Raw genomic sequence first — 27,875 nt, 5'->3', positions numbered from 1 at the left:
TATATAAGTAAAACTAGCAAAAAAAAAACCTTATAATTCAATTATTTATGGTAACATCCAACTAAAGAAGCCAATCCCGGGATCGTTGGGATCCCGGAATTTAGGTAAAAAATGGCTGGGATTCAATCCCGGGAAATGTAGGATCCCATACCCGGAATTGAAAAAAAGGCCCAGGATTGGCCTCCCTACATTTAACACAACAAACATAATGATCATTTTAAATAGAGACCCAGCTGACGACTGTACTCACCATAGTATTAGTATCTTGCTCCACATCAGGGACGTATGGATAGTGAATATAGAACATGTCATTTCTCACAATTTTCTTCCTCATTCTACATGGCCCTTCAGTCATCTCCAGCATCCATTTATCCAGGTGGGAGCCGATTGGTGGACCCCAGAGCCCTCTCTCCCGGAGCAATTCATACTCAATCTGGTTCCATTCCTCTGTCACATATTTCAATGCGTTTTGTTGACGCTATGTACAAAGAGCAAAAATATTCCATTTTCAAAAATGATTTATTCATCCTTGGAACCTTAATACAGTATAAACAAACCATATATTGACAAATAGAGAAATACTTCACTGCATACTGTAAGCATACTGCTCTATTGTCTTTAGCCATAAGACTTTCCAAATCTCCTCATCCGATGTTGCAGAGTACAGCATTTAAAAAAAGCTTAGCATGTTGATTTAATAACAGATTAAAGCCACATATAGGCCACAAGACAGCACTTGCTTATAGTCCATAAATTGTGCATCTTAAAAATTGAAGACCAACCATCAAATAACAAAAAAATTGCATTATACAATAATATCAAAACTGTACCCCCTCCCATCCAGCTCAGCAATATAGATCAATCAATCAAACAATAAATAAACAAACAAACAAACAAACCATGTTTGGAAAGATCCTTCTAAGTATAATTATAAGAAAGGTCACGTTACCAATAATGAAATGCATACTTGATCACCCTACCTCTTGGTATTCTTTATATTGCATATCCACTAGGTCACGCACAACTGCAATGTGAGTGAATATCCACTGGGAGATTTCCTAGGGAACAGAAAGAAAACAGAGCTACTGCACATCACATCAATATTATTCTTTGTTGTGTCTGCACAAACAAGGTCACATTTGCTATCCCACTGACATGACCTTGACTAATGATATGCATAAACAGTGTTAATAATAAAATAACTGGCGCACTCTCCGTCTGGCATCTATGATACTATTTGTCTGCCCACTGGGCAAACGATCATTAAGTGCTGACCTTACTCTGCACACACACTACTCACCACTGCACATACATTTTGGCCAGTTGCATTTACCCATTATTGCTAAGCTCATAAAGGACGATATTTTGCTTTGACAGCTAAAAAAAAACCCCAAAGAACAAAGTCCTACCCAGAATACCTGTGTGGAGAGGTTGTGTTTGTTGAGTCCACTTTCCTTGCGGTTTCTTCTTGACCCAGTTAATTTAGAAAGGCCAAAGCCGCTACTGACGCGAGACAGCTTGGACTGGGAGCTGGGGACCAAAGCTTCCCCTTTACTGATGCACTTCTTCTCATAAGCTGTCAATCACAGAATATTAGTGTGAGCTACTGGCTACCCAACTACAGACAGTCTGTTCGTCTCTCTTTCTGGCTGCCACATCCAGACATCACGGATTAAATATAAAGCATTTGTCATTTACTTTATGAATGCAACTATTAAAAAAATAAATGTTCATGTTTACATTCATCAATATGTTAAATTATAAAGAGGTATAAGATACAAAACATGTTTGTTTCTTTTTATATCTGCCCTTACTTTATCAATCAACAAACTAATCTAGTGTAAAAATTAACACAAATATATACATGAAGCCAAGTTTATGGAGAAAAAGCAGAAAACAAAAAATAAGCAAGCATTAGACAATATACATAGACCTATAGAACCAAGGAGGAGACAGTGGAGAAATACACATTAAGCAATGTTTTCAGGAAAAAAAATTGGGTAACACAGAACCCCAATCTCAGGACAATGACTAACCAAGATGATTTTGCCAAGAGCGCAATGTTGGTTCTTCAATAAAAGGCCTGATGACAGTAATATCCACATGTCCTCGGTCATTGACAGGAAAGGTTACTTTGAACATATCCTCCAGAACTTGTTTTTTGCTATGAATCAACTCTATCCAAACTCTGTTGACAGCTTTCAGAAGTAGCTGGCGCCCTGCAAGACACAATCAGTATCCTTCTGACATCTGGAGTGACATCATTATAAAACCTATTATTATTATTATTATATAGCACTATAAATATCACATTTAGAGCTACAGAATTACAATTTTTTTGTTTTCTTTTAAATATGTAACTGCACAACTTCAAATTTTAAAAGCCATACCCAGAAATGATTGTTACATAATATATTCAGATTGCTTTGGTATGACTTTTATATTTCAGTGCATCGTTACTGGATTTCTGGGAAGCGATCATATAAAGATTTGGCAGTTATGATTTATGCAAAAGGAGGTTATATTAAAGCCTCTCTATGACGCAGGTGCCAAGACATGGATTTCTGTTTGAGCAGCTGTCATCCTGATGCACACTTACCTTCACTTACATCCTGGTATATCCCATCCGGCTCTACCTCTGAGGGCATCATGATGTGCCAAGTGGTCATCCTAGCTTCAGCTTCTAATCCAAAGCCATCAGGGTTGCTGCAATGAGGGCACAATTATTTGAGATTTTGGCAACAGGCTTTGCGCGCCCAATGATAAAACAAAAAAGCTGAAGGCAATGTTACAAATTATTATTATGCCCATGTTTCCATGGAAACTAAAAATAATTAACATTTTCTAAATTGTTAATTTAACATACAGTACTTGAAAATAAAAGCAAAAGTCACACATACATAAATACAAATTTGGGCTATTTATGTTTTCCCTGAACTTTCTGGCAGCAAAGGGTTTCTGACATGCAAGTAAAATAGTTGCAATTATCCTTCAAAACTTGATACTTGGTACATTATATTGCTATGGTTACATTATATCTGGAAGAGCAGATGAAAGATTAATAGAATTTCATTTTTTGAAAACTACTGTAATTGGCACAGAAGGTTATGCTGATCTACTACTAGAGTGTCAAGTACCCATGTCAAACAAGATTACGTTGAGATAATTTTGGATTATTTGGAAGAACATGAAATTACTTTGTAAAGTTATTCATTGTTAAGCTCCAGAAATACAAAAGTCAAAGTAGTCTGTCTGATGACAACCTTGCTTGTTAATAGTTGTGTATTTTCTCTCCACATTCTACATTCTCTACATGATTTGGGGATTATTGGTTTTCTTTTTTTTTTTACATCTTTTATTTAATATAGTTTAAAAAAGTATTTTATTAAATATTTAAATGTTACATTGCGCACTGCAGAACGCATCTCCTCGTCAAAAAGTGGGGGACACAGTGGTGTGGCGTGATTACATGTGATCTGACTATGCCAGTTTAAGGGGTATATTCAATAAGAGTCGGATCCATTCCGACATGCAGTTGTCGGAATGGATCCGACAACCCTTATTCAATGCACGGCCAAATCAGACTGTCGGATTTGGGCATACACAAGGACCCGTCCTGCTGCTGCTGTCAGCGGCTGCAGATGCGCTGACAGCAGCGGCCAGGTGCACAGGTGGCGGTGGGCGAGAGCAGGGCGGCAGCGAGGGTAAGTGGGCGACGGAGGGGAGCAGAGATCAGCGGCGGCAGGGGGTGCTGGCAGCAGGGACAGAGGTGCCTGCGGGTGGCGGGGAGAGCACAGATCGGCAGCCGGCGGGAGGAGCTGGCTGCGGGGGGACATGTCTGTGGCGGCAGAGGGGGGAGCTGCTGGCTGCAGCGTCCCCCCCCCCCCCCGCAGACATATCCCCCCGCAGCCAGCTCCTCCCGCTGGCTGACGATCTGTGCTCTCCCCGCTGCCCGCAGCACCACTTGTCTTCTCACCTCAATCCGACTTGTTTTCAAGTGGGACTGAGTTTGTCGGAAAAGGGGCCAAAACCTATCGGATTTGGTCCCGTTTCCGACAGAAGCACATGGATTGGAGGCTATTCCGCCGATCCACGTGTTTTCCGACAAGTCGGGAATTCCCAACTTGTCGGAAAAAATCAGCCCCTATTGAATAGGTTGGAACCCCTTCTGACCTATTTCCGTCGGAAGCTGCCGTGTTTCCGACAAGACGGCAGCTGCCGACAGTTATTAAATACAGCCTAAGTGGTTAAAATAAACAGGCTTAATCAAATTGGATTTGTTTTTACATTTACCTCCTTCTCCTTAACAAAATTTTCCAGTTATATAAGAGACAAGATGCTTTCAACTTATTTGCCACTGTTTTGATTATGCCATTAAATCTTGGACTTTGCTTTGCCATCAAATGACTATGATAATTGCGATCTCTTCCCCTCACAAAATATGGCTGTCCCACACAAAAAATATTTCATAAAACTTGGCAGAAATAGTTGAACTATACAGAACCTAATTCCATACAGGTTGAATCCCCAATATCTGAAATGCTCGGTACCAGAAGTATTTTGGATTTTTCCAGAGTTTGGAATATTTGCTTACCAAAATTAGATACAGTATATTGGGGATGGGACCAAATTCTAAACACAAAATGCATTTATGTTTCATATACACATAGCCTGAAGGTAATTTTGTACAATACTTTTAATAATTTTGTGCATGATGCAAAGTTTGTGTATGTTGGACCATGCGATCAAAGATGGCAGCTGTGTTTTCTGATCAGAGGATGTAAGTAGCCAATCAGGAAACTGTGCGGGTTGGTGTGGCCTGGCTGCTTTGGGGCATCGTACCATAACACTTAATCTAGCACTTTTATAGCACCTAAATTGTTATTTTATCAATTTAACACTTCTTAACACTCTCATTATTATCTTTCACCTACAGTATGTAACACTCACAACACATAGCTGCTGCTTCATACTAATTAACACCTTTTAACACTTAAACCTCTCAGTAGTGTGATGCCTTGGAGTGGTTGGCTTGTGCTGGCCTGGGTGGTCCCATGCTCTGACTTGAACCTTAGGAATGTTAGGGACCCACCAGATAAGATCACCTAGTTGTGGTTGGTGGGCCCATATTTTTGGCCAAAATTATGCTAAGTACCTCATTTTCACTTGTGTTGTTAAATAAGAATGACTGAAGAGCATAACCTACCTTCCCATATGGAGGTTAATTAAACAGTGAGTCAGGCAAGCGATGAAGTCTTGGTCATGATTTCCAGGACCAAGGATAAGATTTCTATTCACAATGAGAACTCGTAGGGAATCCAGAAGTGCAACTTGTTGAGGGACAGTTTTGTGTGCTCTGGAGAACTGGTACAACACAGTCCGGTTCAAGCAGTTATATATAGCGTCAAGGGACAAACCTTGAGATCTTCTCTTAGACTGTACAAAATAAAGAAAAGATAGTAGACGGGGGGAAGAAGTAACCATACCAACATACTTTTCACATAATCAAATGATATAACTACTGTACTTGACAATATGACAGTTTCATATAAATTTGTACATTTGGGTCCAACTTACTGAATAAGTAGCATTCTGATACAAACTCCTTAGCTTAAAAGCTGTTGTAATTAATTTTTTTTGTCCTAAGAATTATACACTATAATTGCTACGCCGATGAAACATTTACCATGTCAAAAAGCTGCAGGGTTGGCCATCTTTCTCATGCTCATAGAAAGCTTGTTATGTATGTTAGCAGAGGTGAATTTAGGGGTCAGACCACACACATGCACAATATCATTGGCTGCCCCAATTCCTGCATGCCCCTCTCCTTTGAACTGCCCTCAGCCTTCGCCGTCACTGCAGATTTGCATAGCTGCAGAGCCACCCAACAGCAGTAATACATGGCTCTGCATAGACATCATGACAGCATTAAAGCCAGCTCAGGCTTCGCCACCTGTTCCCAAAGTTGCAGCCTCCCACAAATAACAATTAAGCAAGTAGCCCCAATCTATCCTGCCCTTCCAGCATGCAAATCAGCACCCATGACTTCTCTCTTCCCTTGCCCTACAAATGCTACGTAAAAAAAGAAACAACAGCTCCGATGGGGATTGGGGGAGGGGGAGAGAGGAAACATGCCGTGCCCCACCAGAAATTGCACCCCTTGCACGTGCCTAGTGGGAAATATGCTACTGTATTAGAGGCTACCAAAAAACAAACAGCAATTGGTCTGTATGCGCAGTTTGTGACAGATACGATTACATTTCATACTAAGGTACAACTGTAATGGGCCATGTTTTGCAGACGTGGGGTGATTCCTGTAAGATAGCCCTAGATATAAAAGTGACAATTAGTTTCAATTTAAATGCAAAATCAACTTGGATGCTTTAAATCTATAGCCTAACTTGCCAGAATTGTGCTGGCTGCCGCAAACCTAGGGCATATTTGTCCCTTAAAAACCATTAAAGTCTCCTGGATACATAATTTAATCCCCTTCATTCATTTCTTCCCCTATTCCCAGCCAATTACTTGGTGTATTTTAATAAATAACACTGTAGAAGAATATCCACAGTCTGCCCCTCACCTGTGAGATGAGCTGGATGATACATTCTACCACTAGTTTGGAGTCTTTGTTGAACATTCCTTGCCACAGTTTGTCCACAACTCGCTGGGTGAAATAAAACACATTATTTACCAGCACCTGAAAATTTCCACCTGTAGTCATGGGTAAAGAGGCGTCTTCACCTGTTTAAAAAACAAACATACGTAATCAAAACATGAAAAGCCAAGCAGATTGCGAATATGTGTGACATACTACACATTTACATTATCTACGTCATTAACCAAGTACAGTCTATAAATTAATATAAAATGTACCAATACTAGCTTTTCCCCATGTCTTGTAAGGCATAGACATTAGTCCTAACCAATAAAGAGGCTGCTAAAGGGAAGACAAGAAATACACTGTGTTCTATCAGTCAGCAGGCTAAAGGCCTGATTTATGTTTGTAAGTAAAGCAAAAAAAAAAGCAAGTAACTTTGTGTCTGGAACAAACCATGTTGCCATGCAAGGGAAACAAACGCATTCATATTTTTTCTGCGCAAGGTAAATACTGTCTGCTTTTGCATGTAGCCCACAAATGTTAGACAGCTTTTTTACACTGCAGTTTAGATTTCAGTTTGATTACACCACACACCAAAATCTAACTCTCTCTGCACATGTGACATCTGCCCCACCTGCACTGCAACATGATTTGCCCAGTTGCTTGCTCTTTTGCTTTACTTACAAACACGAAGCAGGCCCTAAATACGAGGGGATAAGAAACAATCTACAAGGAATATAAATAACCAGTTTGATAAACTGAAGGTAAGAACACACACACACACACACACACACACACACAAACCTACAACTATGCCCATACACTCTGCAATAGAAAACAAAGTACAAAAAAAAACAGGCAACCACAGATGTATGCACACTTAAACCATACTTGCCTACTCTCCCGGAACGGCTGGGAGGCTCCCAGAAAAGCAGGCAAGTCTCCCGATTTCCGGGTGGTCCGGGCAGTCGATGAGGCGATTCTTGTCAAATTGCGTCATCATAGCCATGTACCCTGCAGTATAATGCCAGTAATAGTGGCATAACACAGCAGGGGAGGAAGGGGGGTGGGGGTGGGGGGGTTAAATGACGCGATACACCAGCCACGCCCCAAACCCACCTCTGCCCCACTCCCATTCAGCCTCTGACCCGCCCACCTCTGCTTGTCGCTTCACTGCCCCGATCCCTGCTGAGCCGACGTGGCTGCTCTCCCGGAGAGAGCATCCATAAAGTCGGTAAGTATGACTTAAACCAACAAACCCTCTTCATATTATTTACAATACACATTGTCTATTTACTATATTAGGATATGTATGTCCTGCCTATAATTACTCTATAGGATATTTATCATAATATAACCCATTTCCTTGTCTTCCCACTATCCCAACTGCCTTTGCTGCACTCCATTCCTATTCTTTCATAGCTTCCTCCTCCCTAGCCTTACAGTGTCCTGCGTGCAACTCTGCCTGTGCACATCCCAATTGGCTCTCCAGCAGGGTGTATGAAATCTTCCATTATGAAGCACATACGTATCTCTTCAATCATTAGTAAACCATAGTTTTAAAGTCAAGCACTACTAATTTTAAATCTCCTCTTTTTATAAAGTGTAATGACAGGGAATGCTTAAATGTGACATGCTTCAAGGAAATTAATGTTTCCAGAAATGCTGAAATATGTATGCAGTGCTATGGGAGTTAATCAGCTTGTGTGACCAGTGAAATGGAAAAAAATTACAGATGTCTACACCAATTCATTGTAGAGGCTCAACGGTTTGGGGGACTGTTGTACAGTCTGTAAATCTGCATATAAACATAAGCTGACACTTTTAAACCAATTAATTAAGCCTTCAGTGAATTTCTAAGTTTCCTCTGAGATGCTCGTCAATACTGGATAGCAGCTGCCAGACAACGTCACAGCAAGGAGAGAAGACAGGCTGCAGCCTTGAGGACTGGAGATGGCCAAGGTACTTTGGGCCTAATTCAGACCTGATCGCTCGCTAGCAGTTTTTTGCAGCGCTGCGATCAGATAGTCGCCACCCACAGGGGAGTGTATGTTAGCTGTGCAAGTGTGCGAACGCATGTGCAGACGAGCGGTACAAAAAGGTCTTTTGCAGTTTCTGAGTAGCCCAGGACTAATGGTACCCATACACTTTTGCGATGCCCGGCGACGCGACATCGCGGGGCATCGCACTGGCAGTTTTGGCACCTGAACTGCCAAAGTGATTACCATGCAATCATGCAATAGATCGCATGGTAATCACGTGATTGGCACATCGCCGCTCCCGGCGGGTGCCCATCGCACATCGCAGTGCGATATATCACATGTGATTTAAAAACCACATGCGATCACACTGCTATGCGAGAAATATTAAGTGCAGCACACACTATCTTAAGACGTGAGATTCGAGCGGCCTGCCCGCGCATCGCGTCTCAAGGTACCTAAAATGTGCAAACAATCCTTCGAATTCTCTCACAGATGAGGTCAAAATCAAAGGATAGCACCTAATATCTCACAAGTGTATGGGCACCATTACTCAGCCGCTTCGATCACTTCAGCCTGTTCGGGACCGGAATTGACGTCAGACATCCGCCCTGCAAATGCTTGGACACCCCTGCGTTTTTACAACCACTCCCCGAAAACGGTGAGTTGTCACCCACAAACGCTCTCTTCCTGTCAATCTCCTTGTGATCGGTTGTGCGAATGGACTCTTCGTAAAACCCATCGCACAGCAACGATCCGCTTTGTACCTGAGCGATGTGCCTGCGCAGTGCGGTGCATACGCATGCGCAGTTCTGACCTAATCGCAGCGAAAAAATAAGATTTTAAACCTACCGGTAAATCTTTTTCTCGTAGTCCGTAGAGGATGCTGGGACTCCGTAAGGACCATGGGTTAGACGGGCTCCGCAGGAGACATGGGCACTTCAAGAAAGACTTTGGATCTGGTTGTGCACTGGCTCCTCCCTCTATGCCCCTCCTCCAGACCTCAATTAGAGAAACTGTGCCCAGAGGAGACGGACAGTACGAGGAAAGGATTTTAGTTAATCTAAGGGCAAGATTCATACCAGCCACACCAATCACACCGTATAACCTGTGATATACAATCTAGTTAACAGTATGAACAACAACATAACATCGGTTCATAACCGACTAAACTATAACATAACCCTTATGAAAGCAACAACTATATACAAGTCTTGCAGAAATAGTCCGCACTTGGGACGGGCGCCCAGCATCCTCTACGGACTACGAGAAAAAGATTTACCGGTAGGTTTAAAATCTTATTTTCTCTAACGTCCTAGAGGATGCTGGGACTCCGTAAGGACCATGGGGATTATACCAAAGCTCCCAAACGGGTCCTCCTCAGCCAGGGTATCAAACTTATAGAACTTTGCAAAGGTGTTTGACCCCGACCAAGTAGCAGCTCGGCACAGCTGTAGTGCCGAGACCCCCAGGGCAGCCGCCCAAGACGAGCCCACCTTCCTAGTGGAATGGGCCTTAACCGATTTTGGTAATGGCAATCCTGCCGTAGAATGCTCCTGCTGAATCGTGTTACAGATCCAGCGAGCAATAGTCTGCTTTGAAGCAGGGCCGCCAACCTTGTTGGCTGCATATAGGACAAACAGTGCTTCTGTTTTTCTGATCCTAGCCGTTCTGGCCACGTAAATCTTCAAAGCCCTGACCACATCAAGGGACCCGGAATCCTCCAAGTCCCGTGTAGTCACAGGCACGACAATAGGTTGGTTCATATGAAAGGATGAGACCACCTTAAGTAGGAATTGAGGACGGGTCCGCAATTCCGCTCTATCCATATGGAAAACCAGATAGGGGCTTTTATGTGAGAAAGCCGCTAATTCCGAAACACGCCTAGCCGAAGCCAAGGCTAACAACATGACCACCTTCCAAGTGAGATATTTCAACTCCACTGTTTTAAGTGGTTCAAACCCATGTGACTTAAGAAAACTTAACACCACGTTAAGGTCCCAAGGCGCCACCGGAGGCACAAAAGGAGGCTGAATATGCAGCACTCCCTTCACAAAAGTCTGTACTTCAGGCAGAGAGGCCAATTCCTTTTGAAAGAAAATGGATAAGGCCGAAATCTGAACTTAAATGGAGCCTAATTTTAGGCCCAAATTTACTCCAGTTTGAAGGAAGTGAAGAAAACGGCCTAGATGGAATTCTTCCGTAGGAGCATTCCTGGCCTCACACCAAGAAACATATTTTCGCCATATTCGGTGATAATGTTTAGATGTCACGTCCTTCCTAGCCTTTATTAGCGTAGGAATGACCTCATCCGGAATACCTTTTTCCGATAGGATCCGGCGTTCAACCGCCATGCCGTCAAACTTAGCTGCGGTAAGTCTTGGAACAGACAGGGACCCTGTTGCAACAGGTCCTGTCTTAGAGGAAGAGGCCACAGATCTTCTGTGAGCATTTCCTGCAGATCCGGATACCAGGTCCTTCTTGGCCAATCTGGAACAATGAGTATTGTTCTCACTCCTCTTTTTCTTATTATTCTCAACACCTTGGGTATGAGAGGAAGAGGAGGAAATACATAGACCGACTGGAACACCCACGGTGTCACTAGGGCATCCACAGCTACCGCCTGAGGATCTCTTGACCTGGCGCAATACCTTTGTAGCTTTTTGTTGAGACGGGATGCCATCATGTCTATTTGGGGCAATCCCCACCGACTTGCAATCTGTGCGAAGACTTCCTGATGAAGTCCCCACTCTCCTGGATGCAGGTCGTGTCGGCTGAGGAAGTCTGCTTCCCAGTTGTCCACTCCCGGAATGAACACTGCTGACAGTGCACTTACATGATTCTCCGCCAGCGAAGAATTCTGGTGGCTTCCGCCATCGCCACTCTGCTCCTTGTGCCGCCTTGGCAGTTTACATGAGCTACTGCGGTGACGTTATCCGACTGAATCAGCACCGGTCGGTCGCGAAGTAAGGTCTCCGCTTGACGTAGGGCGTTGAATATGGCCCTCAGTTCCAGGATGTTGATGTGAGGACAAGTCTCTTGACTTGACCAAAGGCCTTGGAAATTTCTTCCCTGTGTGACTGCTCCCCAACCGCGGAGGCTCGCGTCCGTGGTCACCAGGATCCAATCCTGAATGCCGAACCTGCGGCCCTCTAGAAGATGAGCACTCTGCAGCCACCACAGGAGAGAAACCCTGGCCCTGGAGGACAGGGTGATCCGCTGATGCATGTGCAGATGTGACCCGGACCATTTGTCCAATAGGTCCCACTGGAAAGACCTTGTATGGAACCTGCCGAAGGGAATGGCTTTGTATGTCGCCACCATTTTTCCCAGGACTAGAGTGCAATGATGCACTGACACTTGTTTCGGCTACAACAGGTTCTTGACTAGAGTCATGAGTTCCTGCGCTTTTTCTTCCGGAAGAAAAACCCTTTTCTGGTCTGTGTCCAGAATCATGCCCAAGAAGGACAAGCGAGTCGTAGGATCCAACTGCGACTTTGGAATATTGAGAATCCAGTCGTGTCGCTGTAACATCTTCAGTGAAAGGGATACGCTGTTCTGCAACTTCTCCCGTGATCTCGCTTTTATGAGGAGATCGTCCAAGTACGGGATAATTGTGACACCCTGCTGTCGCAGGAGCACCATCATTTCCGCCATTACCTTGGTGAAAATTCTCGGGGCCGTGGAAAGCCCAAACGGCAACGTCTGAAATTGGTAATGACAATCCTGTATCGCAAATCTCAGGTACGCCTGATGAGGAGGATATATGGGAACATGCAGGTATGCATCCTTTATGTCCAGCGATACCATAAAATCCCCCCCTTCCAGGCTGGCGATGACCGCTCTGAGCGATTCCATCTTGAACTTGAACCGTTTTAAGTAAAGGTTCAGGGATTTTAAATTCAAAATGGGTCTGACCGAACCGTCCGGTTTCGGGACCACAAACAGGGTTGAGTAGTACCCCTTCCCCCTCTGAAGCAGGGGAACCTCGGCCACCACTTGTTGAAGACACAATTTTCGAATCGCCTGTAACACTATCTCCCTTTCCAGGGGATAAGTTGGTAGCGCCGATTTGAAAATCCGGCGTGGAGGCACCTCTTCGAATTCCAGCCTGTATCCCTGGGAAACAATGTCCATTGCCCAGGGATCCACCTGTGATTGAACCCAGATGTGGCTGAAAAGTCGAAGACGTGCCCCCACTGGAGCGGACTCCCTCAGGGGAGCCCCAGCGTCATGCGGTGGATTTTGCAGAAGCCGGGGAGGACTTCTGTTCCTGGGAACTAGCTGTGTTGTGCAGCTTTTTTCCTCTGCCCTTACCCCTGGCAAGAAAGGACGATCCACGTACTCTTTTGCTTTTATTGGAACGAAAGGACTGCATTTGATAATGAGGCGCTTTCTTAGATTGTGAGGGAACATAAGGCAAAAAATTCGATTTACCTGCCGTAGCTGTGGAGACGAGGTTCGAGAGGCCCTCTCCAAACAATTCCTCACCCTTGTATGGCAAAAACTCCATATGCCTCTTTGAGTCGGCATCCCCCGTCCACTGTCGGGTCCATAAGACTCGCCTAGCAGAAATGGACATAGCGTTTATTCTGGAACCCAGTAAACTAATGTCTCTTTGAGCATCCCTCATATATAAGACAGCATCTTTTATATGCCCTAGGGTCATTAAAATGGTATCCTTATCAAGGGTCTCAATATCCGCTGATAAAGAATCTGTCCATGCTGCAACAGCACTACATACCCAGGCCGACGCAATTGCCGGTCTGAGCAACGTACCAGAATGAGTGTAAATGGACTTCAAGGTAACCTCCTGCTTGCGGTCAGCAGGATCCTTGAGGGTAGCCGTATCTTGGGACGGGAGCGCTATCTTTTTTGATAAGCGTGTCAAAGCTTTGTCTACCCTAGGGGATGATTCCCACCGTATTCTGTCCTGTGACGGGAAAGGATACGCTGTTAGAATCCTTTTGGGAATCTGCAGTTTTTTGTCTGGAGTTTCCCATGCTTTTTCGCATAATTCGTTCAGCTCATGTAAGGAGGGAAAGGTGACCTCAGGTTTCTTTCCCTTATACATGTGTACCCTCGTGTCAGGGACAGGGGGTTCCTCAGCAATATGCAAAACATCTTTAATTGCGATAATCATATATCGCATACATATAGCCACCCTTGGCTGCAATTTTGCATCATCGTAGTCGACACTGGAGTCTGAATCCGTGTCGGTATCTGTGTCAACTATTTGGGATAGTGGGTGCTTCTGAGACCCCGAAGGTCCCGGCAACATAGGGACAGACATGGGTTGACTTCCTGACTGTACCCTAGCTTCAGCTTTGTCTAATCTTTTGTGCAATAAATTAACATTAGCACTTAAAACATTCCACATATCCATCCAGTCAGGTGTCGGCGGAGACCTAATATTCATACACTCCCCCTCCTCCTTAGGTGAGCCTTCAACCTCAGACATGTCGACACATGCGTACCGACACACCACACACACACAGGGAAGCTCTTTTCTGAAGACAGGTTCCCCACCAGGCCCTTTGGAGAGACAGAGAGAGAGTATGCCAGCACACACCCCAGCGCTATATGACCCAGGAAAAAACACAGAATGTTTACCCAGTAGCGCTTATGTATAATGTATATGCGCCAATTATGTGCCCCCCCCCCCCTCTACTTTAAAACCCTCTTTCACCGTGTGTTAAGCAGGGGAGAGTCCGGGGAGCTTCCTCTCAGCGGTGCTGTGGAGAAAAAATGTCGCTGGTGAGTGCTGAGGGAGAAGCCCCGCCCCCTCGGCGGCGGGCTTCTGTCCCGCTCAAATTTACAAATAACATGGCGGGGGCTCTTTTTATACATGTACAGTGCCCAGCTGTACATGTATATATGTGCATTTGCCACCTGAGGTGTTTATTGCTGCCCAGGGCTCCCCCCATCCTGCCCCCTGCACCCTTACAGTGACCGGAGTGTGTGAGGTGAACGGGAGCAATGGCGCACCGCTTCACTGCTGTGCGTTACCTCTTATGAAGATAATTTCTTCTGCCGCCTCTGAAGTCTTATCCTCACATACTCACCCGGCTTCATTCTTCCGGCTCTGCGAGGACGGCGGCGCGGCTCTGGGACGGACGGCGAGGGTGAGACCTGCGTACCGATCCCTCTGGAGCTAATGGTGTCCAGTAGCCTAAGAAACAAAGCCCTGAAACTCAGAGAAGTGGGTCTGTTTCTCTCTCCTCAGTCCCTCGATGCAGGGAGTCTGTTGCCAGCAGGCTCCCTGAAAATAAAAAACCTAACTAAAATACTTTCTTTTACAGAAAACTCAGGAGAGCTCACTGAAAGCACCCAGTCTCCACTGGGCACAGTATCAAACTGAGGTCCGGAGGAGGGGCATAGAGGGAGGAGCCAGTGCACACCCAGATCTTAAAGTGCCCATGTCTCCTGCGGAGCCCGTCTATCCCATGGTCCTTACGGAGTCCCAGCATCCTCTAGGACGTTAGAGAAAAACTAGTGAGCAATCAGGTCTGAATCATCCCCGCTGTCCTCTTTGGACCAGAAATTCGATGAGAGCACAGTACGTGTAATTATATTGCTAAGAATCTTAAGGCCCGTACACACTGGTCGATATATCGTCCGTTCTCTTGAACGGCCGATATATCGCGGGACCAACGGCCAATACGTCTGTGAACTTCGTAGTTCACAGACGTATCGCGATGGCCGCGCAGCACAGCCGACGGCCAATATATCTACCGATTTATTGGCGCGTCGCTGTGTGTGTAGACCGCCTGTACACATGCTGCGGCGGCCGGCGGTAATTGACAGCTGAACTAGGCGGGCGTGTGTACACGCCCGCCCAGTTCATGATGTCAGTCCCCGATGGATCGGGCAGTGTGTATGCACAGCACACTGCCCGATCCGTCCATAGATATATCTGCAGATCAATTGATCTGCAGATATATCTACTAGTGTGTACACACCTTTATACAATCAGACAATGCATTCACTAAACACCTACCACCTTTTCTCACTGCTGTTAAAAGATACTGCAATAGCTACAAATTAACCAATGATATAGGAACATATGAAGTAGGGATATTAGACAATATCTTGGCCACTCTTCTCATTATAGATGAGGCTGGCATTAATAGAGTGGCAAGGTTTCAGCTAATGCTGCAATTAGATGACTTATGAGTGTACAGTCACTGCATGTAACAACCAGGTGAAGTTATGGCGCTACTGGATCGGTTTATTTCATCCCCTCAATAACACTGCAGGACATAAATAATACACTCTATAATAACTACTATAAAAAAAATTTTTTTTTTTTAAATAGGATTTTGGTACTTACCAGGTAAATCCTTTTCTTTGAAACCATAGGGGGCACTGGAGTACTCTTGGGATATGGACGGCTTCCGCAGGAACAAGGCACTGAATAATTAAATTTAGAACTCTCCTCCCCTCCATATCCCAGAGTACCTCAGTGTTTTTTACTGAGCCGAACAGGAGCTATAGAGAGGTTGACAATGGAGAATTACATATAACATAACGGACAACAATAAAGTTGACACATAACGTGACTGACAACTAAACAGTTGGCACTATAACCGCTAGAACTGCTCTGGGTGGGCGTCCAGTGCCCCCTATGGATTCAAAGAAAAGGATTTACCTGGTAAGTACCAAAATCCTATTTTCTTTTTCATCCAGTAGGGGTCACTGGAGTACTCTTGGGACGTACCAAAGCTTCCCCCGTGGGCGGGAGAGCAGTTTGGCACCTTTAACACCAAAGCTAGATGCTGATGCCGCAAGCGTATCAAACTTATAAAAGCGCACAAACGTGTGCACTGATGACCACGTAGCCGCACGGCAAAGCTGCGTTGTAGAAGCCCCACGACCAGCTGCCCACGAAGTTCCCACAGAACATGTGGAATGAGCTGTTACTGATGTAGGCGGCTGTAACCTAGCATGAAGGTAAGCCTGACGAATGGTCAGTTTAATCCATCTGGATAAAGTCTGCTTAGAAGCTGGCCAACCCATCTTGGCAGCATCATAGAGAACAAACAACGTATCCGTCTTACGAACTGTAGACGTTCGGGATACATAAACGCGTAAAGCGCGTACCACATCCAAGGTTCCAGAATTTCCTGTCAACACAGGAACTACTATTGGTTGATTGATGTGAAAAGATGACACTACCTTTGGTAAGAAAGCGAGATTCGTCCGAAGTTCCGCTCTGTCATCATGAAACACCAAATACGGTGGCTTGCATGACAAGGCACCCAAATCTGAAACACGCCTTGCCGAAGCTAAGGCTAGGAGAAAAATTGTTTTCCAAGTGAGAAACTTAATATCCACTTGTTATAAGGGTTCAAAATATGAAGACTGTAAGAAATCTAAAACCAGATTCAAGTCCCATGGCGCTGTAGGTGGAATGAATGGAGGCTGTACTCTGAGGACACCTTGCAGAAAAGTGTGTACAGACGGCAATAGAGCCAATCGTCTTTGAAAGTAAATTGACAACACAGATACCTGCACCTTTAGTGTAGATAAACGCAGTCCTCTATCTAACCCCGTCTGTAGAAATAACAAAAGACGGGATAACTTGAAAGATGATGTCGGAAACTTCCGATCTTCACACCAAGCTATATAGACGCGCCAAATTCTGTAATAATGAGCTGCCGTAACCGGCTTACTAGCTCGTAACATGGTTGGTATAACCGATTCTGGAAAGCCCTCTCTTCTTAAGAGGGCGGTCTCAACAGCCACCCCGTCAAACGCAGCCACGCTAAATCAGGGTAAAGGAATGGACCCTGCTGTAACAGGTCCGGACGTAGTGGGAGCGGCCAAGGATCGTCTGCGAGAAGTCCGCGGAGATCCGAGAACCAAGCTCTCCGAGGCCAATGAGGCGCCACTAGTATGACTGTGACGGACTCTCTTTTGATCCGTTTTAGCAACAGAGGGAGCAGCGGAAATGGTGGAAACAGATACACGAGGCTGTACGGCCACGCGATTGTGAGAGCATCCACCGCCACTGCCTTTGGATCTCTCATTCTGGACACATACTGGGGCGTTTGGTGATTGTGGCGAGATGCCATCAGGTCCACTTGAGGGTAACCCCACCTCTGGACCAACATGTGAAACACTTCTGGATTTAATGCCCATTCTCCTGGATGAAAATCCCGACGGCTGAGATAATCCGCCTCCCAGTTGTCCACTCCCGGAATGAACACTGCCGACAATATCACTTGGTGATGTTCGTCCCAATTGAGGATTCGAGCTACTTCCCGCATTGCCATGCGGCTTCTCGTTCCTCCTTGTTTGTTGATGTACGCGACTGCCGTTCCGTTGTCTGACTGCACCTGGACAGTCTGAGACCAAAGCATGTGTACTGCTTCACACAGAAAAAACCTTTGAAAATGTTCACAGCGCCGTTAAAATCAGCTCCACATTATAACACCAGGAAACTTTCCATGAGACAGATTCATTATAATGATTCTATTATATCAGGCCTGGTACTTCTTAATTTCATATATAATTTCCAGACACAATATTTTAAATTTCCACACTGTCCTCCAGAGGAAACTCCCGTAAGGAAAGTCTCACAATTTTAAACACAATTCATTTTATGTTTGAATTCATTTTATGCTTGTCGTAGCGCATTGTAAATTGCCCGGAGTTCCAGGACATTTATAGACAGCAATCTTTCGTGATCCGCCCAGAGACCCTGGAACTGACAATTTTGAACTACAGCTCCCCAACCTCTGAGACTCGCGTCCGTCGTTAGAATTATCCAATTCCAGGCGCCGAACTGTTTCCCTGCGGTTAGATTGTGTACTTTGAGCCACCAGAGTAGAGACACTCTAGCCCGTGGCGACAACCTCACCCTGTGGTGAATCTGCAGATGCGAGCCCGACCACTGTGCGAGCACATCCAGTTGAAAAGGACGTGAGTGAAATCTCCCGAACTGAAGCGCTTCGAAAGCCGCCACCATTGTGCCTAAGAGGCGAATGCACAAATGTACCGAGACTGTGCGTGGCTTGAGCACTAATTGTACCAGATGACGAATAATCTGTACTTTCTGTTCTGGTAGGTAAATTCTTTGCTTTACCGTATCGAGAATCATACCTAGGAATTGAAGTTGTTGAGACGGAATCAGATGTGATTTCTTGAAGTTGACAATCCAACCGTGCTGAACCAGTACATTGTACGTTAGCAACGCATGTTGGAGGAGCATCTGTTGAGACGGAGCTTTGATGAGCAAATCGTCCAAGTACGGAACGATTATCACTCCCAGGGATCTGAGATGAGCTATCATCACAGACATCACCTTGGTGAATACCCGAGGCGCTGACGAGAGGCCAAACGGTAGAGCCTGAAACTGGTAATGGTTCTGCCGTATTGCAAACCGCAAGAACCTCTGATGAGGTGGCCAAATCGGAATGTGTAAGTACGCATCCTTGAGATCCAGTGCAATCATGAATTCCTGTGGCTCTAAACCTGCAATTACTGACCGCAGAGATTCCATCCTGAATCTGTAGTAAGTGACGTACTGATTGAGACCCTTTAAGTTCAATATTGGCCTGACCGAGCCATCCGGCTTTGGTACCACAAACAGACTGGAATAACAACCCTGACCTTGTTGGTGTACAGGGACCGGAATCAAAACTGCTGCATCCAGCAGAGACTGAATGGCAATTTGCAGAACCGCCCTCTTGTCGTCCGACACAGGCAGTCCTGTCTTGAAAAACCGCAGTGGCGGGAAACAGTTGAACTCTATTTTGTAACCTTTTAACACTAAATTGCGGATCCACCCATCTGTGGACGTCTGGAGCCACGCCAACTGGAACGTCTGAAGGCGTGCTCCCACAATTGGAGATCCGAGATGGGCTGGGAGCCCGTCATGCCACTGGCTTGTCGGTGACCTTAGCGTCCTGACGACTGGTGTTGATTTGTTGGAAACCACGTCCTCGATCTCGTCTACCAGGCGTGGCTGTTCCTCTGCCACGCCCGCGAAAGGACTGAGGTCTAAAGGATTTGAACGAAGGTCCAGAGTATCTCCGTCTAGGTACTGTTGGAGGCAATGGTAAGAAAACAGACTTTCCTCCCTCAGAAATCCATTTGTCCAATTCAGGACCAAACAACTTCTCGCCACAGTAAGGTAACGCCTCTATACCTCTTTTGACCTCCACCTCCGCTTGCCAAGAACGCAGCCAGAGTGCTCGTCGTGCTGTAACTAGCGACGATGAAAGGCGAGAAGTGAGCTGACAGACGTCAGTAGAAGCTGTACATAGATAATCAGCAGCTTCCCAGATTTGATCAGCGAGAAGTATAAGGTGATCGTCACGTAGGGCAGACTTGAGTTCTGTTATCCATTCCATTAGCGCCTTAGTTACCCAAATGCCAACCAACCCAGGTCTAAGCAACACTCCTGCTGCTATATACATGGACTTTAGCATAGCTTCTATTTTACGATCCGAAGGGTCTTTAAGCGTAGTAGCAGTTGGTACTGGTATGGTTAATTTCTTTGTAAGTTTAGACACAGACGAATCCACCAATGGCGGATTCTCCCATGTAGCTGTCACAGACTCTGGAAACGGGTACCTAGACTTAAATCTGCAAGGTATAGAAAACCGTTTATCCGGATTCTTTCGTGTTTCTAGTAACATCTTATTAAGATATTCCGAAACAGGAAAACACATTGGAGTTCTCTGTCGTTTAGTAAAGACGACTTCATCATTTGTCAGAGGCTCCTCAGTTTCTGTAAACTTCAGAGACTGACGCACCGCTCTGATGAGATTATCAATGCCCGGGCTGTCAAAATCATCACTATCTGACTGCTGGTCTACTTCGCCCTCCTCACCGTCATCTTGCGCAAAGAGGTCTGGCATAGAATCGTCAGAATGCAACATAGCAGAAACTGGTAAATCATAAGACAAATGAAATGTATCCCTTCTACCCAAAGTGGACTTGGACTTTTGGTAAGGCTGAGACCCCTCTGGTAGTTCTAGCGGTCTCACCCTAGACTCAGATCTTGCTGCTTCCCGCTCTTGTCGAGCGGCGGCCAATTCTGATTGCAACCCAGCCAGGACATCTGCTAGCATAGCCCATGGAGGGTCCGGGGATGAAATCGGCTTTGAAACCGGAGCCGAACTTGTATTCGTAGCTGAATCCACAAAACATACTGTACATGTGGTAGATCCATCCGGTAACACACTCTTACAGACATGGCAGTGAAACTGCTTTTTTGTTTTTGCTGGTGCCTTACTCATTATGCAGACAGACAACACAAAATACAAAGACAGACAACTTGCACGACTCAGTAAAAAAGTACTAAGGTGTCTCTATATATATATATATATCTGGCCAAGTGCAGTACACGCCAGTCTATATGAAATCTGATTCCAAATTCCCACTAACACCCCTGCGCCTTACGGTGGAGTAGAGATGTACAGGAACGTTCTGGAATCACAACAGGAAGAAAACAGGAAGCATGGTTAAAATGCCCCCATGCTTACAGTATAAACAAAGTGCAGATTATAACTTTCCCAAACAGATATAATCAGTCCTCCTGTTAAAAAAGGCTTAATAGCCTATCTATCTAATAACCCATGCAGCGTTCTGCTGCTGCTATGGGCACACTTCTCCCCCCTTGTGTGTGTGCTTCCACCCCCCCCCCCGTGCTTCATGTACCGCTGTCTATTACACGGAGCCGGGGCTTACATGCAAGGACTGAGGTAGAGGGAGCCGGGGAGCGCGCTGCATAGAGCCGTGGAGCGGCGGCTATGTATGGTGAATGTGGCCGGCGCGGCTCTGTGAGCGGCGGGAGGCAGCACATAGCGGCGGTGCTAGGTAGCGGCGGCGGGCGCTCACAGCGGCGGTGTCCTGGAAGCTGCGTCGGGCGGCTCGGCACAACACAGAAACAGTGTCCCCACACAGCGAGGCAGCAGCGTGAGCTGACTGCCCCATCCCCAACATACCTAGACGCCTGTGGTGAGGGGCTATGACGGGGCTTCTTCTGTAAGCTCCGTCCAGCCTTTCCTGCAGGTTGTCTGCACGCGGTTGTGAGGGAGCTCTTTTCAGAGAGGCCCGACACGCCACAGCTGCTTGTAGCAGCTTCCACTATCCCGGACCCACGCCTATTGGAAGGGGGGAAGGGATGTGGAAAATGTTGTAAAAAGAAAAAATCAAAAAATCAAAATAAAAATATTCAAAAGTAGTGTGGATAAGCTCCACACAAGCCTTGTTGCTACTATGAGCACAGAAAAAACACTGAGGTACTCTGGGATATGGAGGGGAGGAGAGTTCTAAATTTAATTATTCAGTGCCTTGTTCCTGCGGAAGCCATCCATATCCCAAGAGTACTCCAGTGACCCCTAGTCGATGAAAAAGAAAAATCAGGTACAACGCACCAAAACCCCATACTGGGATAAATTGGGTGTTTCGGATAGCTAGGCAGACTCTGAATATCACATTCTTTAGCGTATCTATCTGTGCAATCAACCTAGTGTACTCACAGGAATATCATAGGCACAATTTTTACTAGGTTACAGTTTCTTATTTTTCAGGGAAAGTTATAACTCTTGTGTACTGGAAAAATACAAACTTGCAGTACTGTGCACTGTGACTGTCTGTGTTCACAAATATTGCCTTGCTAGACATTAGGCAAACCATCCGTCAATATTAAGGACCTAAGGCAATGTCGTATATCAGGATGGAACTTTACTGTAGAAAAGAAAACCCAAGCTTGTATACAAAGAAATATCAAAGTCCATTTAAACAAGAATTGCTGGTAGGTATAATAAATAGTTAGATATTAACATTGTCCCTTAGCAGCAATATAATTCATTCTAAGGAAACAATAGCTGCAGAGACTGTGCGCCTGTGCCCTTCCTCAAGGCGATCCAGTGTATGATAATCTGCATTTTTCTCTTGATAGAGTGTGAAAATAAAGCGGAAGGGTGGTGTATTCAAGAGGTGACGAGGAACACAAGTTGTATGGAGGAGAAAAGGTTTAGGTACAGGAGGTCAAGGGTGATCAGAATCAACTAGAGAGACTGTAGGGCATAGTAGTAGGTGGCATTTCTAATACAAAAATAAAAAAGCAGGTACCCAAAGATGTGGGACAGGATTTGAATCTATTATTGTTAAATAATTATATTTCATACTTTGCGGCAGAAAAACCATTGATATATTTCCTAAATGATTTAACGACACCCCCCCCCTCCACCGTTGAGCCAGGAATTCTAGAATAATGTATATCAACTAGAATTACCTAATGATAAACTCAGAGACAGTGTGAGATTATTATATTATTACAATGTCCCACAAACATTTAACGGTTCATATGTGTAGAACTTAAGAATATGACTAAAAAGGTGTATTTCAATAAAATATTGAATTACTAAATAATAGGGGAAAAAAGTTTACTACAATCTATCCTTCTTCAATGGAGCGTCACAGGGGATAAGGGGGTCAGTTGTCTAAAGTGCACATGCGCTATATCTAAGGCATACTGCCTACTTTTGAAAAAGACATTTTATGGAGAATCTGAAATCAACATCTATTAAGCGGGATAGGTGTAGGTAACCATACACAGTTGTCACAGTACAAAAGAAATCTAGAACGGTTACAGAGGCTGCAAAGTGGCCAATAAGACTGCTATGTAGCTCATGTAAAGCGCAACGGAATATGCTGCGCTATATAAGAAACTGTTAATAAATAAATTAATTAATTCATTAATGAAGGTGAGATGCTTTACCGTAGATTAACTGTGCATTAAAATATGATGAATTCTATTTTGCAAGTTCATGCAATTCGAGAATGCAAGTGGGATGGTGTAGTTAGCACTGGCGCTCAAAATTTTATAAAGGATGTATCCCTTTTTGTTTGAAGGGATATGGCGGCCGCCAAAGCAATTAGGCCAATTGAAATGAAAATATAAAATATAAAAGCTTTTATTTGTGACATAAAATGATATCAACATACATAAAGTGCATCTGTGGGGCTGGACCAGTTTTACAGGTGAATATATAAATTGGAAAAGATGTCTCTCACCATGAATCAGTGCTGCGGTGGGCTAGCTTTTGAATAAGCAACAGGGTCCCAGGCTGAAATAGCCTAGGCACCACCGCAACAGATTTTGTTCAGCTTGTGAGTCCTTTGTGTCCACCACTGGTCCTCTCCCCTTGTCGCCTCCGTCTATGAACAACGCGTTTCGGTCACTAGACTGTGACCTTCTTCAAGTTCCTGGATGGAGGCTATGTGTTCCTGATGGTGTATTTATACCCCTGTTCATTTGTTGTAATGATTTCACCTGCTGGTAAACTGCACCGCAATTTCCGGACATTCACTTCCGGAAGTGAATGTCCGGAAATTGCGGTGCAGTTTACCAGCAGGTGAAATCATTACAACAAATGAACAGGGGTATAAATACACCATCAGGAACACATAGCCTCCATCCAGGAACTTGAAGAAGGTCACAGTCTAGTGACCGAAACGCGTTGTTCATAGACGGAGGCGACAAGGGGAGAGGACCAGTGGTGGACACAAAGGACTCACAAGCTGAACAAAATCTGTTGCGGTGGTGCCTAGGCTATTTCAGCCTGGGACCCTGTTGCTTATTCAAAAGCTAGCCCACCGCAGCACTGATTCATGGTGAGAGACATCTTTTCCAATTTATATATTCACCTGTAAAACTGGTCCAGCCCCACAGATGCACTTTATGTATGTTGATATCATTTTATGTCACAAATAAAAGCTTTTATATTTTATATTTTCATTTCAATTGGCCTAATTGCTTTGGCGGCCGCCATATCCCTTCAAACAAAAAGGGATACATCCTTTATAAAATTTTGAGCGCCAGTGCTAACTACACCATCCCACTTGCATTCTCGTATTTTATGGAATTTATGTGTTTTTTCCTTGGTGTGTAGAAGCAAGGCTGCTTGTATTTATTGCGCAACATTGCGGTTGTACACCCAATTCTTTTTACCAAGTTCATGCAATTCATCACTGATCCTCTGTAATGAAGCATACATCAGTGGGCACAGGTCCCCTATAATGCAGCACGTACCCCCAGTAATGCAGCACACAGGTCTGTAATGTAACACACATGCCCTATAATGGACCACACATCAAGTAATTCAGAACACTTCCTTGGGCACAAATCACCTGTAATTCATCACACATCCTTGAACACACAATCTCATTCTTCTCCTCAGTCTTTCTTACAAGTTGGGCGGAGAGAGATTATGTCATCACTGTGTTGCACGCAATCAGCCTGGCCTCAGGGACTGGTTATACTCTTCAGAAAACCAGGGAGACCACCACTTTTCTCCCTAGTCTACCTGACATACAGAGATTTGGCACATAGGCCTATGATTTAAGACCTACATCATTTTTTTTTTTCACTTGCAAAAAACACAGCCATCAAATTCAACTACTAGGCATATAGAATTCAGAAGTGTAGGGTATATGAGTTTGGACTCAATATGCAAAGTACCTAGCAGAACATCAGCAGCCAGGAGGTGGTCCATCACACTGTCCAAGATATAGGTCTGGAACTCCTTCTGCTGAGCTCTTGTGGATCTTTCTGGAGAAGACTGCAAAACACCCAACATTAACTAAGACTTTGTAAACAAGTACTTTATATTGTGCATTTGGTGCACACTTTGCAATGATCACATATATATAGAAATGTATTACCAAAGGTTATGGTCATTAGAAGTGTCATCCATATATACATTAGAACATGAGCTCTAGCTGTCTGGGACACAGTATGCAGTTTTCAAAAGTATGCATTTCACATTAGCTTCTGTAGTTCAGTAAGAGATGGAGCCTTTAACTGATAATGCCATGTAAACACATAAGTCATACATGGTGGAAACTAGTAATAAATGGTGCTACTTAACTGATAAAAAAAATTGCCTGACAGTAATTACACGTTACTATAGTTATAGGCAAACTAATAAAAGTCAGGGGCCACATTGGCACTCTAACCTTCAAAACGGCAACATAATTACAATTAATATTAGCAACAAGTTTAAATAACCCATTTAATCAAATAAAGAGACAACTATTATCAGGCTTTTAAAACAAGTCTTGCAAGCTACAACATATATGCTAAGAAAGAAGAAAAGTGATGCGCGTGCAGTTAAGGGATCGGTGCCCACATTCTGCCCATCACTGGGTTAAGTCTATAGTTACAGATCTGTATTTTAGCTATAAATGCAATATAAAGGTGATAGAGATCAGGCCCCACACCCTTTACCCTTCTTCCCTGTAAATGGAGCATAGGAAGACATTTCAGTTTCTGAAGGTGATATTAGAGCTCAAGACCTTGAACCATTATTGTAATTATTCTTTGGATCATCTTCATTTGATCATACTCGCTATTAAAGATATGGCCTACAAAACACATCAAAATCTAACTGGAGCCTAACTAATGAACTGTGCAATGGATTCAGGGTCTCTCTCCTTGTACTTCCAATGTATGCAGCCAAGCATTGCAATAACCTTACACCTAGTATGACCATACTGGTTATTTGTATTACCACTGTCATTTCTGGACACGTGCATTATATTATACTTCTCATTAAATGACAGGTTATATTTTTGTCTATTCCTCAGTTGCAGGACAATCTTTTACCTACCTCTTGTGGAATATCAACATAGCTGTGTCACTAGTAAAATGTATTCATTGGCTACAGAGCATCATGCCATTGCACACAAAGCAACAGAAGCTGTAAGCGTAGGGCGACACCAGATTTATGTTGTGTTATGGCTTCGATATATCACGGGATGACCACTGCAGATTCTTAAATTCACATTTTGTAGAATGTATAGTCTATGAATACAACTAGGTATACAATGATACATTATACTTCCATTTGGTGTGGATGTGATAGGGCTGGAATTACTTAGGACCAGCGGCGGCTGCAGCTCCTGGGCTGCAGAGCTGGCCACACAGTGCAGGGGGATGGTTACTTGCACTTAGCACATATAAACATTCATGTTATGCTGTATGTAATATATGTGCTGTCTGGTTATCCTGGGAATCGGCAGCTGTGTGTGTGTCACAGAGACCGTGTGACACACGTAACTCAGAATAAGTCTTCACTCTCCTTCTATGCCCGCCCCCAGACTCCCATTGGCTAGTTTCACAGGAGTCTGGGGGCAGGTTTAGAAGGAGAGTGAAAACTGATGCTGAGTCTGTGGTGCCGCACGGCAGCATAATACACACAGTGCTGCCGTTTCCCAGGATAACCAGCCAGCACATATATTACATACAACATAACATGTATGTTTATATGTACTAAGCCGCCCCAACCACCACCGGCTGCACTGTGGGGTCAGCATTGCAGGCGCTGCTGTTTTTGACCAAAGAAAGGTGCAAACTGTGGAACAATGACAGTAAACTATAACTCTCCCACTCATACCCTGACACCTTTGCTTTCACCTCCCAGATATGACCTAATCACTGTAAAACTTTAATATAATACAGTTACACAGTAGATCTACCGGACTAGACTCCCTGTTGCTGTGGATATTGAAATCCAACACTGATAAAAGACATGTACTAAACAGTGATAAAAGTGGTGAAGTGAGCCAGTGGAGAAGTTGCCCATGGCAACCAATCAGCTGCTCTGTATACTTTTATAGTATGCAAATGATAAATGTTATATCAATGCTGATTGGTTGCCATAGACAACTTCTCCACTAGCTCACTTTTCCACTTTTATCACTGCTTAGTACATGTCCCGTTCAGTCACATACTTCTCTAATAACCCATAGACAAACACTGTAGGACTGCGCACCTCTAAGAGCAGGTCTATCAGAGGGGTTTGCTTGCTGGCGGGCGTCAGACAAAGGTTTTCAATCACAAGGACGCGCATGAAATCAAACACAAACTTCTTTGCGGGATGGCTGGTTAGGTACGTCTTGGACCCCACATTGCAGTATTCAGATTGGCTTCTGTTCATACCAGAGTCAGATGAAAATGCCTTAAATTCTTCAGCAGGTGATCCTACCTCATCATCCAGGTCTGTGACCTGCAAAGTTAATAATAATAATTTTATTTATATAGCGCTCTTTCTTCAACAGGACTCAGGGCGCTTTACAGACCTCAAAAACAATGCACACAATACAGAGGATTTAAGTAATACAGCAATAGATAATCCACACAGACGTAAAAGAAAACCTTAAGTACACAGATGCATAATGCATGATTGGTGTAGGCATTTTGGGTAATAACTTCGAAGGGTTGTGTATTCCACCCTCACAAGGTACCAGCGTAGGATTACCCAGGGTGGAATAGT

The 27,875-nt window shown here is 44.4% G+C and overlaps 1 protein-coding gene across 9 annotated transcripts in view; it reads right to left on the bottom strand.

The window, feature by feature from the left end:
* WDFY3 (WD repeat and FYVE domain containing 3) overlaps positions 1-27,875 on the bottom strand; it is a 462,687-nt gene that overhangs the window by 75,085 nt on the left and 359,727 nt on the right. For 7 of the 9 annotated variants that reach the window (XM_063919895.1, XM_063919894.1, XM_063919893.1 and 4 more), the window contains 10 exons: positions 27,375-27,608; positions 25,061-25,160; positions 6,581-6,741; positions 6,268-6,327; positions 5,207-5,436; positions 2,600-2,706; positions 2,037-2,219; positions 1,419-1,576; positions 981-1,058; positions 251-478 (listed from right to left, as the gene is read on the bottom strand). In XM_063919895.1, coding sequence (XP_063775965.1) covers positions 251-478; positions 981-1,058; positions 1,419-1,576; positions 2,037-2,219; positions 2,600-2,706; positions 5,207-5,436; positions 6,268-6,327; positions 6,581-6,741; positions 25,061-25,160; positions 27,375-27,608 — 1,539 coding nt within the window. The remainder of the gene's footprint in view (positions 1-250; positions 479-980; positions 1,059-1,418; positions 1,577-2,036; positions 2,220-2,599; positions 2,707-5,206; positions 5,437-6,267; positions 6,328-6,580; positions 6,742-25,060; positions 25,161-27,374; positions 27,609-27,875) is intronic. The other 2 variants (XM_063919898.1, XM_063919901.1) reach the window with 1 other exon arrangement.

This window comes from Pseudophryne corroboree, chromosome 1, assembly GCF_028390025.1.
Source record: "Pseudophryne corroboree isolate aPseCor3 chromosome 1, aPseCor3.hap2, whole genome shotgun sequence".
Classification (NCBI taxonomy): domain Eukaryota; kingdom Metazoa; phylum Chordata; class Amphibia; order Anura; family Myobatrachidae; genus Pseudophryne; species Pseudophryne corroboree.
This window is presented reverse-complemented; position numbering and strand designations above follow the sequence as displayed.